At 38.1% G+C, this 14,012-nt stretch overlaps 1 protein-coding gene across 1 annotated transcript in view; it reads right to left on the bottom strand.

Moving 5' to 3' along the window:
* Positions 1-1,699: 1,699 nt before the first annotated feature.
* The window catches only part of LAMA4 (laminin subunit alpha 4), a 106,908-nt gene continuing 94,595 nt past the window's right edge, over positions 1,700-14,012 (bottom strand). The window contains exons 32-38 of the mRNA XM_064707908.1: positions 13,011-13,200; positions 12,028-12,183; positions 11,038-11,197; positions 9,936-10,066; positions 7,099-7,192; positions 5,993-6,112; positions 1,700-4,556 (exon numbers count right to left, since the gene is read on the bottom strand). Coding sequence (XP_064563978.1) covers positions 4,411-4,556; positions 5,993-6,112; positions 7,099-7,192; positions 9,936-10,066; positions 11,038-11,197; positions 12,028-12,183; positions 13,011-13,200 — 997 coding nt within the window. The 3' untranslated portion in view covers positions 1,700-4,410. The remainder of the gene's footprint in view (positions 4,557-5,992; positions 6,113-7,098; positions 7,193-9,935; positions 10,067-11,037; positions 11,198-12,027; positions 12,184-13,010; positions 13,201-14,012) is intronic.

Genomic DNA, 14,012 nt, shown 5'->3' on the forward strand with positions numbered 1-14,012 from the left:
TGCTGTCATGTCCTTAAAGTCTTCTCTTCACATGTCTTCTCAGCCTTAATTAAGGTTAAAAGCAGTACAACATTGCTTGTAAGCATTCCAATGCTTAATTTATATTCTACAGAATCTCTTGATATTACTGTATCTGATTTTCTTTCTTCTTGTGTAATTTGCTCCACTTTCTACTTTTTTTTTAGAATTAGTTGTATTTTTTGTGTCTATGTCCCATGAAGATTCAGCTTAGTCAGATTCATTCTATTGATTGTGATGTTGCAACAAGACACTCTGAGCTTTGGCTTCCAGTGTTCTTTAAGTGGTCTGTGAAGGCAAATATAAAGTGATTATTCTCTTTGAGCTTTGAAACACCAAGAATTGTGAATTGACAACAGACTTATAGTAATATGTGTTTCTTACCCTTAATTTCTCAGTAGCATTTTGCTGATGTGTTATACAGGAATGGTGTTCCACAGCTTTGGGACACAAATTGGATAATTGCATAAATAACTTACTATGTTTTTTAGTGGAAATGAATCTCCATGAACCACAGTGAATGTGTGAATAACCCTTAAATCCCACACTGTAGCAAGAGCCAAAAGTGCATCACAAGTTAAATATGTGTGCTATGCTTTCAGCATCTTTTTAATAAGTCATTTGACTATTTAGGCCACATGCTGCTGTAGGGAGAATACACTGGAATCTGAACTAATGTTATCCTTTGACTTGCATTGTAACTTAGTTCACATATGAAGGTTTGTTGGTTTGTAATTTTGATTTATTTTGGGTCTATTTTTTGTTTGTTCGAGTCTTTTTTAATTTAGAATTGTTGTATTTTGGGAAATTACTGTCAGGCTTGTAACACTTCATCTTTCATTTTTCTGTTCAGGTTGTTGTCCATACACTGGGTTCTTGAGGAGAAGGGTATTCTCTACAAATCTTGAGGTGTAAGAGATAGAGGGGGCTGAGATCTCATTTAAATCCTCTATTTTGGAGCAGTTTCCTGAGCATTTGATCTTGAAATTGGTTTCTTTATTACATAGTCATGCAAATGTCCAATTTCAGAATATTTTGAGATACAGTAACAGTGTAGTTGTGGCCCTGATTTAGATAATGGCTATAACAACACTTATTAAAACCTTGAAGGTGCCAGAGAAAAATTATAATCTACTTAGAGTCAGTGCTCATTTCTTGTAGGCTTTCTCCAGAATTTAGATAGTTATATTCATCTTAAAAATGGAAATGGACACTCTGACAATGTAGCTCAGAACTCGAAGGTTTTTCCCAAATCTTTGTAGATGAAGGCTTTTGTACTTTAAAGGTATAATTTTTAAGATAGATACAGGAGACAAATTGAATTCTGAGAAGATTTATCTTTAGACAGTTGCCCTCTCTTAAATATCAGCAGCCCTTAAAATGAGTGCAAAGGTATGTGCAATATAATGCAGCACAGACTGGCTTTCTTTGGCGCATATGAAATGGTAATGTTAAAGGTCTATGTGGATGTTGGGGGCAGGGAAATTTACATTCTTTTTTGCTCTCTCCTGAGTCTGCAAGTATCCTCTGGTTTATTGTGTTTTTCTTTGCAAACCCTGTTCTGCAGAGGGAAAACCCACACCTCTGAAGCCTACAAGGGAAAATTGATGAAGACACCCTCCAAAATAGTGCTGTGTTTGATTAGCTGGTGATATAGTAAAGAGAAGTAAATTGAATAGTAGCAGTTTATGAATTTTAATTGGTTTTTATTCACATACTGTTTTAGTGTATTTTTAGTTTTCCGTATATAAAGTATGCAAAGGACTGATTAAATCAGAAAACTCATTCTTAAACATAAATCCACAGAAAGAAACCAAATCACATTGCAGCAAATATGACTAAGAGAAATATTGTTTATTCACAGAACTTGGATGTGGATATGAGAAAATATGCTTTGGTTTGAAGTAGGTGTGAGACAGAAAAACATTCTGAGTATGTGTGTACCAGTTAACATACAATGCTCCTCTTAATACCAGCATTCACTAAACTCTGATGCTCTTAGGGGCCACAAGCATTTGCTATTCCTGGCTATCTCTGCTGAGCAGCTGCAGACAACTCAAAAGGAATTTCAGTAATCCTTGTAACCAACATATCTAAGCAGGGAATCTGCTGTTCTTTTCTCTCCAGCAACAGGGTCCTGGAGACCAGGGCCTGAGGAAGCTTAGCTCATGTTGTGGTGTCATGAGCTTTTTTGAGCCAATCTAACAACTCACTGGCACTGGGAGGAGAGAGACTTCCTTTTTTACCCCTGCTCCCAGCTGTACAGCTCTGACACCACCCATGGCCTCTGTAACCACTGGGAACCCAGCTCACTGCTCTGAGGATATTCACCCTCAACGCCAATAATAAAATATTCCTGAAGCAAAAGCCCTACATTTTCTGTTCCATTTCTGGGTAGTAGTTGGGAGCAGAAAAAGCTGAGCAAGCATACTGGTTTTGGTGCCTGAGACAAAGATGGCATTGGAAGGCTACTGGATTTAAGGATCCATGCCTGAACCAGAGAGACTGCAGAGGGATACTGTTCATGCTTGCTTCTCAAGTATGAGCAATGGGCTTTGGAGTGAGGAAAACAAGGGTCTATATATCACTCCCCTGTGAAGGGGGTGTCTGTAAGCTTGGAGTTGGAAAGGGAATCAGTCCTTGGAGCATAGTACCTGAGAGCTGCAGGGAAGGGAAAAGGGAGAACACAAGCAGAAGAGGAATGGTGCTGAAAGAGTGAGCAGAGCTGACAAAGCTGGTGACAGGAGAGGCAGTGGCTACTGGAGCCACACTGTGTTGTTCCCTTAACCCAACACTGGACTCCAGAGGCAAGTGGAGAGTCTGTGATGGGCTCCCAGCTGCTGAAGAGTTCCTGTGCCTGTGTAGCCAGAGGTTGCAGTTCTTTATCCAGAGTAACCCAAATCTGCAGTGTGTCAAAACCCTTTTTTCACCCTACTGAGAGCAGTAGGGAAGCTGCTGATTAGTGCTTACATATGTATCTTATTCTGGTGGTTCTTCCATCTGTCCATGCTTTCAAGACCTTTGGATTCCAGTTTTCATTTGTGTGTTTTCCAGATGAATTCTTATTAATTTTCAATCTCTAGGGTGTTGTCCTTTATTTTTGCATTTCATAGTTTCTTGCTTTGCAGCTGGTCATGTTTTGAGTTGGTTCCAACAATAATTTGCTCAACAACCATCAAACTTTCATTACTTTATTCTTTATTGCATTACTTTATACTTCAAAGAAAAGAAAGCTAAATGGCTTTGATTCCTTGTACGTGATGATTGAAGGGACTAAGTTTTGCAAGTGATTTGTATCTATTTGGTGTGCAAGCCTACTGTGAGTTGAACCCTACCATTAACTTCATCTACCTTCTATGGTTATAACCACAAGCTCACATTTGCAGCCCTTTGCCTTCTGTTTACATCTTCCTGTTTCACTCTTGGTTCCTCTGCAGCAGCATATCTTCTGAAGGAACCTGTTCCTTGTTTGGGGATTTCTGCTGTAGACTGAAGTCCTGCAGGAGTCTCACAGGGAAGTGATGTTTTTGTATGATAAGGGAGTCACCTGAAACTGTGACTGTGATTCTGCTTTCTACGCTTCATTTTTACTTGTGTAACGTTAGTGCAAATGAGATCACAATGAGATTGTGAATTTAGTGCTGTGTTTGTATGTAAGTGCATTTTAAAATTCAGAGGAAAAACTTGAAATTTAATATTGTCTCTAAGGCAAGCATTACTCTAAAATTACCTAGTTTAGGTAAATGAGTCTATATATAAAGCATCTGTCTTAAAAGATATACATCCTCTCTTCATATTGTGGCAGAAAATATCCATGAAGTCTAGAAGTGGAATAAAAATTTTAGTTTTTCATTATTTGTAAGCTTATATAATTAGTATACTCTCTTCCCCCCATTTTATTTGAGGAATATATAAATGAGTTGAATGGAAAATTAAAAATATACAGTAAGATCTTTATACAGTATTTGCGATGTAAATCTATTGTCTAGCTTTATTCTTTAATGTGCATTAGCAGATCTTTTTCTGTGGAACAAAGGGTGACTAAGATATGGAATGAGATTATGTAGAGGATCTATTTTGAAAGTAACATATTTAATATAATTTTAATTTATTTTATAATCTCATATTTTTATGTAAAAGACTGGCCACACATATACTATAAGAAATGGTAAAGCTCACTCTTGTGGTATGTTAAGAGAAGTGCAGAAGCAACAGCTTTTATTCTTCAATGATTTTTGTTTGCATGTAAATATTAGAAGTGACCCCCCCTTCCTTCTTTCTGTAGATGTGTCTGTGATATTTTCATTCTTCTTGTCTTGCTGGACATGGTTTCTTTTGTTCTATTTTATTTCTGTGGTCTAAGAAACTTTTCAGAATTGATGCAGTGCACTCTCAGGCTGCTGGACAGGTATTAATGCTTACAGCACCACTAACCAAAGCTGCTTTACTAAAACTCACTGGCTTTTCATCAATCATGAAGTTACGAATGCAGCCAATGAAGGAATTGCGTGTAGTCAGGCTTGATGTTAGCAGAGACTCTGGAAAAAGAAGATCAAAAAAATTAAATAAATAAAAGTTTAGAGCTCATGATGGGCAAAATAATCAGTTTGGTAGCAGAACTTTGCTACTAAGTGCAGCTCTTCTGAATCTTCTTTTAAAATGTTTGGCCTATTTCCAGTGTCCTAGAGGCCATTAAATTATGGTTAGTTATCTACAGTTATGTGAAACTCTTGATACTATATTATCAATAGAGACACAATTTTGCATTTTTTGACAACTACATTTTCTTTTAAGTAACAGAGTAGATGAGTCCCAGTGTCTGTTTTTAAAATTTAATGTCACATGTATTGTAATCTGCGTCTGATTTGTTAGTTTGCCTTCAGTTGGCTGTATCTGCATGGCATTATTTAGTATTGTATCTTATTTGTTGTTGTGAAATTCTGTGTAAGAGTTTCCTGTGCCAGGCTGATAATAGCATTATAGAGCCAGTGTATGGCATTGCTTTAGTATTCTATAATTAATGTAGAAATAGAAGGCTCTATTATGAAGCAGAACAGCATTTGCAATTACCCCTTTATATTACCTCTCTGGGAAGAGTTCTGTCCTAATAAAATTCCATTTTGGATTTAAAGAGTGAGCAGGCATCTGTGCATAGATTTTATTATTCCCTTTAGGCTCATTTTACCTCCTAGTAGCGTGGGATGGATGTGAACACCACGCACTCAAGCCAGTAATCCAAGATAAGCATTATAATGAATTTTGTAGTTAGAACTGTTAATGATTGACATGCAAGGCTCAGAGAAATAATGCTGCATGTTTTCACTGAGAAATGTATGGGAGTTGACTTAAAAATTGGATCACGTAGTGTTGATTACAGTTTGTATATGAACCCCAACAGAGTAGCTCTGTCTGTTGAATAAGGGAAGGAAATGTAGTAATCTTGGCCCATGCTACACAGATGGTCTGTGAGTCACAAATACACAGGAGCAGAAATCTGTCTAACAGAAACCCCTTGTAAGAAAAAGAATCTCCATGTTTTATCTTGTGTTCAAAGATGCCATCGCTTGAAGAAGAAGAAAGAAGCCTACCAGCAACTAAACCTTGGGACTCAGGTTACAGTGACAGCAAGTTTCCAATCCCATAAATAAATAAATCACTTCTTAAAAAAGAGTTAGCCCACATGGGAAGGAAAAACAGAAAAACAAGAAATTTTGTTTGTTGTTGGCTGACTTGTCTAGTGAATCCATACGTTGCCCTCCAGCAGCTGTGAATGTTTTAATTTCAATGAAGCAGCATGTCTTTTTCTGTGAGAACTTGAGGCAGAACATTTATGATCAGCTCTTGAGCCTTTGAATTTTACCAGGTTGCTCACATATTTTGTTCTTTTTTGAGATGAAAACTTAGTCTTTATGCTTTCTCTGGAAACAGGGCTGAAATCTCAGAACAATGTACCACAAAGATGCCAAAAACCTACCTGGTACACCTCCAATAAAAACCGGCTCCCTGTGGTCCATTGCCTTTGGATTTAGCGGCCCTACCACATGGTTGACTTCAGAGTCTACGTCCAGCTGCACCACATTTGCATCTCTAATAACTGAAAGGAGAAGGAACAGAGATCAGCAAGAAGTGTGACATGAGTCTTTTATGACAGACAGGAGTTATCTCTTTGGTGTGAGTAGTTGATTTAGTGTTTGCTAGATTGGGTGTGAGGCATCAGTGACAGTTTGTGAGAGGATTCTGGCATAGAGCAGGACCGATGGTAGATACAGTGGGAGCAAGGGTGCTTTTGAGTGGGGCTCTTGATCCCTGGTGGCAGTGTTTGGGCTCCAGGTTATGAGCATACAATGGCTTGTGGCTTAAAAAAACTGTTGCCCAATCACTCCCATTTAGGGATATATTGGAATGCACTGAGACTTCTCCCTTGCTTGAGTGCCTGGATGTCCTTCAGAAGGGAAACAGAATGCTTGTGGAAAGGGTGCAGACTCAAATCACTTCTGCAGTGATAGTGGAAGACATTCTAAGTCCACATCTAGACAGGAAGATGAGGTGGTTCAAAGCACCCAGGAAATGCTTTTTGAGTTTCAAAACCTGGAAAGAAGGATGACTGTCTGGCACAGAGGCAAAATCCCAGCTGCAGACATCTCTCTATCATGAGCAAAAAGTTCCCCACATCTGTCTTGTTATTTGACTTTTAAGGGCAGCATATACTTTTACCTACTGCATTCTATCAATTTATTTAACCTCTAATAGGGAAAGGAAGACTATAATGTGGTATATGAATTAGGAGAGGTAGCCAGAATTTCAGATGGGCTGCTTTCTGTTCTTTGAACAGGGAGCTTCTATCTTTGTTTGTTTTGCCTTTTTTTGTAGGAACCAGTGCTTGCCTTCCCAGGAAGCCCGACAGTTCTGTGTCTGAGGGATGACTAAGACTGTGTCTTTCCACAAACTTGGGTCTTGGCAGGTGAAAAAGAAGTGAAAATACTTCTGCATTGCCAGTGCTCTAGCCCATGGAGATGGATATCTGGGGAGCAAGAGACGGGCTTTGTTACCTTAATTAGGGAACAATCACCTTTTACTGACCTGCAATTCGATGCCACCTGCCGTCGCAGAGACTCTGTTTCAGTGTCACTGAAGTTGAAAAATCCCTGATTCCATTATTCAGTTTCACAGTAACCTGAGGGAAAAGAATGTAATCATCACTGTAAACCCCCTCCTTTTCTCTTTTTACCTTCTGTTGTAATAATGTTGTATTCCTCACTCAAAACATGTCAAGTATCCGAGAGAAAGGAAAACATGGCTTCATTAAATTCTTCAAAATAAATAAAATTTTAAATAAAATTTAGGGTGGGTTGGTTTTTTTTTTTGTTTTTGGGGTTTTTTTGTGTGGGTTTTTTTTTTTTTTTTGTTTAACTGTTCAAATTCAATAGTTCGGAGACATTCCTAATTATCTCAAGGAAGAGTTCAAGAAAAGATTTAAAAATAAAAGCTAATTTCACTCATTTACTAGTACCTCTACTCTATAATTTCCTGTGTGATAAATTAGTGTTTAGAGGCATCAGATGATGTTTTTGGCATCTTACTAGCCACTTACTAAGGAAAACAGTCATGAAAACCCAAGTATAAACAAGCAGAAAAGATATGAGAAAGGAATGGATGGCAAAATTAAGAATTACTTTTAAGTTACTTGTTCAAGCTTACAAGTAAATCTCTGGCAGAGCTAGAAGGTGAACATAATTCTGAATTTTGCACCTCCGTTTTAGCTAATGGATTAATATCTTTTTTCATGGAAATGGTGCAGCAGCAGCAAAACAGTGTTGTGTCCCTGTTGTGGGACATGAGATTCCTGGTGGTGATTGCCAGAGAACTCCAAACTCTGAGCCCAACCACTCAGGCTTTTCAAATGTTGAAGTTGTTCCTGATTATGCTGACTCTATGCTGTCTGAAAATCACAGAATCATAGAATGGTTTGGATTGGAAGGGGCCTTAAAAATCATCTTGTTCCAACCCCCCTGCTGTGGACAGGAACATCTTTCATAAGATCGGGTGGCTCAGTCACATCCAACCTGGCCTTCAGCATTTAATGGGATGGGGCATCCACAGGTTTTCTGGGCAACCTGTTCCAGCCTCACCACCCTCACAGCAAAGAATTTCCTCCTAATATCTAATCTAAATTTACTGTCAGTTTGAAGCCATTCCTCCTTGCCCTGTCACTACATGCCCTTGTAAATAGTCTCTCACAAGGAAGAAACTTATAGTTAATTCTAGAGGGTTTTGATACAGTTGTAACCAAAAAATATTAATTTTTTTTCCTAGAAGGGCACCAACAAACACAATTAAAATGATCCTCATGTTCTATTTTATCCACTCTTAGACAAAATGTATCGACTGAAGCAAATAAAGAATCACAGGAGAAAGTGACTCCTTAATAAATCACTCAGACAAGCTGTACTGATAGAGATGTGTACCTTTTAAAAATGAATTATAGTTGCTGATCTTATTCGTTCAGCAAAATGGTTTTCACAAAACAGGTCTTTTGTAATGCATTGAAAGAGGGCAGATAGTTAATGCTAAAGACACACAGATCCTTACTAAGAAGGTACTGAACTGCTGCTGTGACAAGCAGGGAAAAGCTGCTTTTCCAGGGTGAATTTTGTTTATGAATTGCATTTGCATTATACAGGAAGGGAGGTGTGAAGCAGCACCCTTTGTTAGACCAGTTGGTACAGTTGGTAAAACCAGACAAATTATTGGGCATGCAGAACTTTGGTTAGGACTTGACATAAGAAGTGCTATACTGGACGGGTTCTATACAGACTCAGCATTTAGATGTGGCATGATACACATCAGCACAATGTACTTAAGAATTTCTCTGTTAATTCCCTAGATACAGGGGTAAGAATGGGCTTCATCTTACCTAATCGTCTGTCAAAAGTCTGGTGCCTAACTGAAGCACCTGTTCTCTCTACAGCCAACGCAGAAAAATAAATTCTCTGAATAACAGCTCATTTAGTCACCTCATTAGACACCTGCTTTAAGATAGCATGAATCATCTTGTTAAACTGTTTACTCAGTCACTCTGCTGTAGGTGCTGCTCTTGGAGAAGAGGTGAGAGTGTTTCCTCAGATGTTGCATTTCTAACTGAGGTACAGCCAGCCCCACTTAAATACCCTTCCACTTTAATTGACAGGTGCATAGCAGTGATTAAAGACTGTCCACACTGCTTAGTCTCTTGACTGTGCCCTGAGTTTCTCCTCTTCAGGAAAGACCAGAAAACTTCCAAGATTTCCTATGCTCTAAATCTTTGCTGGTGTTGTTCACTTAATACTGAAATTTATTACTGTAGGTATGCAATGCATAGCATGAAGACATCCAGATTTTATCAATAAACACAATAAAAAATAGCAACAACTGTCTGGTGTGTTAATTTCTAACCTCTCTCCTTCATTTGAAATCCAGAGCCTGTAGAAACCAGGCCAACAGACAATCAGAATTTTTCCTTTCCCTCACTCTTTCCATCACACATATATCTGATAAAGAAAGAAGAGACTGAGTGTAACTCAGACTTATCGTTTAAGAAATAAGAAAAAAAAATATTGATGGTTACTTGTAACCATGATACATTTTTAATGTGTGGGTGAAAGAGCAGTGTGAAAGAGTCAGTGTTTTTGCTTCTTTTCAGCTCACAGCAAAATATTTATGGCTTGCATTTGTAAAGTGATCTGAACTTGCCACAGGTGTTATTTTTAGTATTTTAAAGTAAATATTTTGTTTGGCTAATCTAAGCTGTTATTATATTTAGGGGAGAAATAAGAATCAGTTAATTGCAAATTTGTAAGACAAAATCTGTATGTAGCGAAGCCCAAGTAAGAGAAGAGAAGCCAGTCAAGGCAGTGGAGGAGATGTGACCTTGTTTATACCTGTCCATTTCTCATGTGCATATTCAGGTACTCTCCATTAACGCTGTGACCATGCAGTAGGATTCCTGAGCTGCTTCGGGGACGTATTTCAAAAACAACTTCAAATTTCAGACCTAAACTGAAGGATTCATCTGTGAAGTAAAAAGAATAACGTTCTTTTTGTCATCTGAGTTAGTGATGAAATTGGACATTTATTCAAAGTAGAACATCAGAGGGTGGATTTTATTTGTTCTTCAAACTATTGAAATATGAGATTGCATGATGTGCTGTCAATGACCCATTTCAACTTTTGTTTTGATTGGAGTACTAATAAAGGTTTATTTACTTTTCTCATTATTTAGAAAATATATTTTGTTTAAAAATGTTTCTTAGCAATAAAATGGACAACAGAAAGTAAATTATTTGTATTTTTGGCAGTTTCTTATTGTGCAATTTCCTAGACACTCAGAAGTCATTATTGAGTGAGTGGGAGTTCACTTGAGCTTTGATGATTCTGTAGGAGAAACTCCCTTTTTCAAACTGGTGACAGGCCAGAGAGCAAATTAGAAACACTAGTCTGATTCTTCTTGGTGCTGCCAGTGAATAGGGTTTTGCAGTTCTTTTCTTGTTCAGATCAGAACCTATGTGACTGAAACACCCTCCTAAAACTCTTCCTGGAACACAGCAGGCCGAAATGACAGAAAAGATATGTTCTGTCATGCTGTTCTGTATCAAGATGTGCCGAAAGCCTTTCTGCAGGAGTTTTATTTACATGTTAATTAAAAAATAAGGGATGACCATTTGATGGTGTACTTGGTCTTTGCCATGTTGACTTCTATGCTAATTTTTAACATATTATGGTCTGTTCCCTCATTAAAATTATTCCCTTATTAAATTATTATTTGAAACACATACATACATACATACAGATGTGTTTATTTAACAACGTTAAGTTTCATAGTGACATTGTGACCTGTGAATATCACAATAGTGATCTTTTTCTGATAATCCTTACAGCTCACAGCCTTGGAAATTACCACACTCTTTAGTGAAAAATGCCATTCTGAAGCACAGTGAACACCACAGTCCTATTTTGGGATACATTTGGTTAGGAATATATTACCAAGGACGACATATCCTCCTTCTGAAGAAAAGTATGTTCCTGCTTCTGATGGGCCTTCAAAGCAAGGTGTTACACTAAATGTCTGTGAAGCTGAAGTAAGTGGTCTTCCATTGAGCTGTAAGTTGCTGAGACAGCCACTAAAGCTGTAGACAGAGTTAATCTGAGGGGTAAAAAAAGCCTTGATTAGTAAATAAACTGCTTGTGGAAAGAAATATATTCTTCTGTCCTTATTTTTACTTGTTAATAAGCTGTAAGGCTGTGATTGTCTGGCGCATCAGTTTTGAACTAAAAAACAATTTCCCGAGAAGGGAAGGAGGAAAAATGATTCTCATAGCCTCTCATGTCTTTTTGATGACTTCAAGGTAATTCCAGCTTGTGTTGTTTCTCAGTCTTTACTGAACTGTGAGAAAAAAAACACAAGTAGGGCAAGGCAGTGCTATACATGTACCTCATAGCCTCAAGGCAAGACAGGGGTCTACCTTTTCAGAGTGGTTTATCAATCTTGTTAGGCACATAACACTAAAGATTACCTTGAAAGAGAATATTATGTTCATTGTTAGTTCAACACTCCTTTCCGTATACTTCAGTACCAAGCTGTAGAACAGAATCCTGATCTCTGGGTATTGACTTAAAACAGAGGTACTGTGAGAACATCAAAATGTCTCCAAAACTCATTCTGTATCTCAGACCTCAGGGTGAAATTGATCGTGCCTAACATTATTTGTCTCATCTAATTTTGGGTGTCACTAGGATTTTTCTGTTCCTTATGGACCATTGGTTTCCCAGCTGCTGCTGCAAGGCTGTGGAAGCCTTACCCAGCTACCCCCAGCCCAGCCCTGTGGAATGCTCTATACATGAGCTGAGCTGTCTGCCCCTTAGCAGGTGAGGATCAAGATCTTAGTCAGATTTTGTCTGATCTCATCCCTACAGTCAGCTTTTGTTTTAACTTTACACAGAGGAATGGGGTCTGTACATGGAGATCTGCTTTACCTGGATGTTTTTTACAGCTTTTCCGGGAGCTACACCTCCAATATAGAGTGGTTCAGTGACTTGCCAATCATTCGCATTCCCATCAAAAGATTCTTCTAGTACTCGGAGACCATCGATTATCAAGCGACCGATATTTTTGCCTCTAATAAATATCACCTAGGAAGGGAAGAAAAAATGTGGAAGATTACTTCCATCTGTTAAGGGATCACTGCTGCACAGCAGAAGAAAATGAGATATTTGAGAAGAAAAGTGCATGAGCAATATTCTACAAGCCTGTTTTGCTAACTGCCAGTATTCTTTGCTGGGCAACCTTCATTTTTCACATGCATATGAAGGCTAGATAGTAAAACTGCTGCCTTTCTTGCATTTTGGTGTACAAGGCAGAGATAATTAAGGTGCCATAAGGTCTACTGAGTTCTACCTATCACTGTTAGCATTTTCACAGTCATCATTAGTTTTATGGTATGGATTCATCCAACCTCCTTTAAACACTTAAATGCCCAAGTCAGTAGTTTAGTAGCTGTAGACTTCCTCTGTAGTTAATGAGGAGAGAGAGATACCTACAGAGGGAAATTCACCTTGACTCCTAAAATTGTCTTTTTATTTTCATAGACTACTGAGGCAGCCTAAGACAGCTGTGTTCCTTTCTTAGGCACTTCAAAGACATTTGCTGAACAAAATTATTCTAGTCTTTCCTTTAATAACTCATTTAACTCTTAATTGCCTTATTGGTCTGCTTGCTTCCTTCATTTCTGTTCAGCTGTTAGTGTTGGGAATTGCTGAATTTTTATAACTGACTCACTTTCCTGTCCCTAGTTAATGACTTAATAAAATGCTGCGAAGAAGATCTAAAAATATTTATGGAAGTTTCTCAGCATATAGGCATGTTTATGAATACATGAATGAAAACTCCCTGAGCTGTCCCATGAGCTTTACTGTAGCCTTGACAGCACGTGCCATCATGATTTCTTTCTTTTACTTACATTGTGCCACAGACCATCATTGTATTTCTCTTGGCTCTTAATCCTTATCTTCTGGTGACCGGCATTAAACATAAAAATGAGTCGGCCATGAGCAACAAAAAGGGCCAGGAAGTTGGTCTCTTTTTGATCCGAAACGTAGCAAATCATTCCGTGAGATGAGTGAGTTTTCAGACTGATAGAGAACTGAGCTCTGGCACATAAAAACACAATATTCACATTTAAGTAGATACTTTTGATTTAAATCAAATGTCAGGCAGAGGAAGACTAAAATTTTTCTTTCATCCAAAAAGATATTAATCTGCTTTATGAAAGTGGTGTTTCTGAGAAACATTCTGTGCTGTTTTTTTGAGCAGAAGTCAAAGCTGGAGAAAAAGCTGCCTGGTGAAGAACATTTTTTTCAAAAATTAAAATCTCTAGAGGGAATAAGTTGAATGCAGACCACCAAAATCTGACAGTACATTTCCTTTTATGTTAAACAGCAGGGCTGAGGGGATTTTTAAGTGTGATGGCACGGAGGCCTGATGTTTAAGGCCTGTCTGTTATTCCAGACTCGATCGAAGCTTCTCCTTCCTCGTAGTTCCTTGTGAAGTCCAACACAGCATAGGAAGTCATACCACTGTTGGTTTGACACTGTCACAGTGAAAATTTCTTGAGTGATTGCTATTATTACTTAAGGTCTACAACATGGCAAAGCTGTATTGGTGTAGGACAGTGCCAGAACTGATTCCTCCTTTTTCTGGTGTCAGGTCTAACCTAGTTTCCATTCTTCATAGTGTGTAAAGCAACTATACATTCCTAATGGACTCTGTGAGTACATTCCACAGACACTCAGTCCCTTGCCCATATTGTTTTAAAATGACACAACTCATTACTTTTTAAAAATGAACATTACAAAAATGAAGCTTTAATAAAATTTGGCAAATTAATATATGTTTTAGGAATGAAGGGGGGATGAAGGTATTAGAGTCTGGGTTTGCGTTCATATGGGTGCCATCAGAATTG

This window comes from Zonotrichia leucophrys, chromosome 3 (assembly GCF_028769735.1).
Source record: "Zonotrichia leucophrys gambelii isolate GWCS_2022_RI chromosome 3, RI_Zleu_2.0, whole genome shotgun sequence".
Taxonomy (NCBI): domain Eukaryota; kingdom Metazoa; phylum Chordata; class Aves; order Passeriformes; family Passerellidae; genus Zonotrichia; species Zonotrichia leucophrys.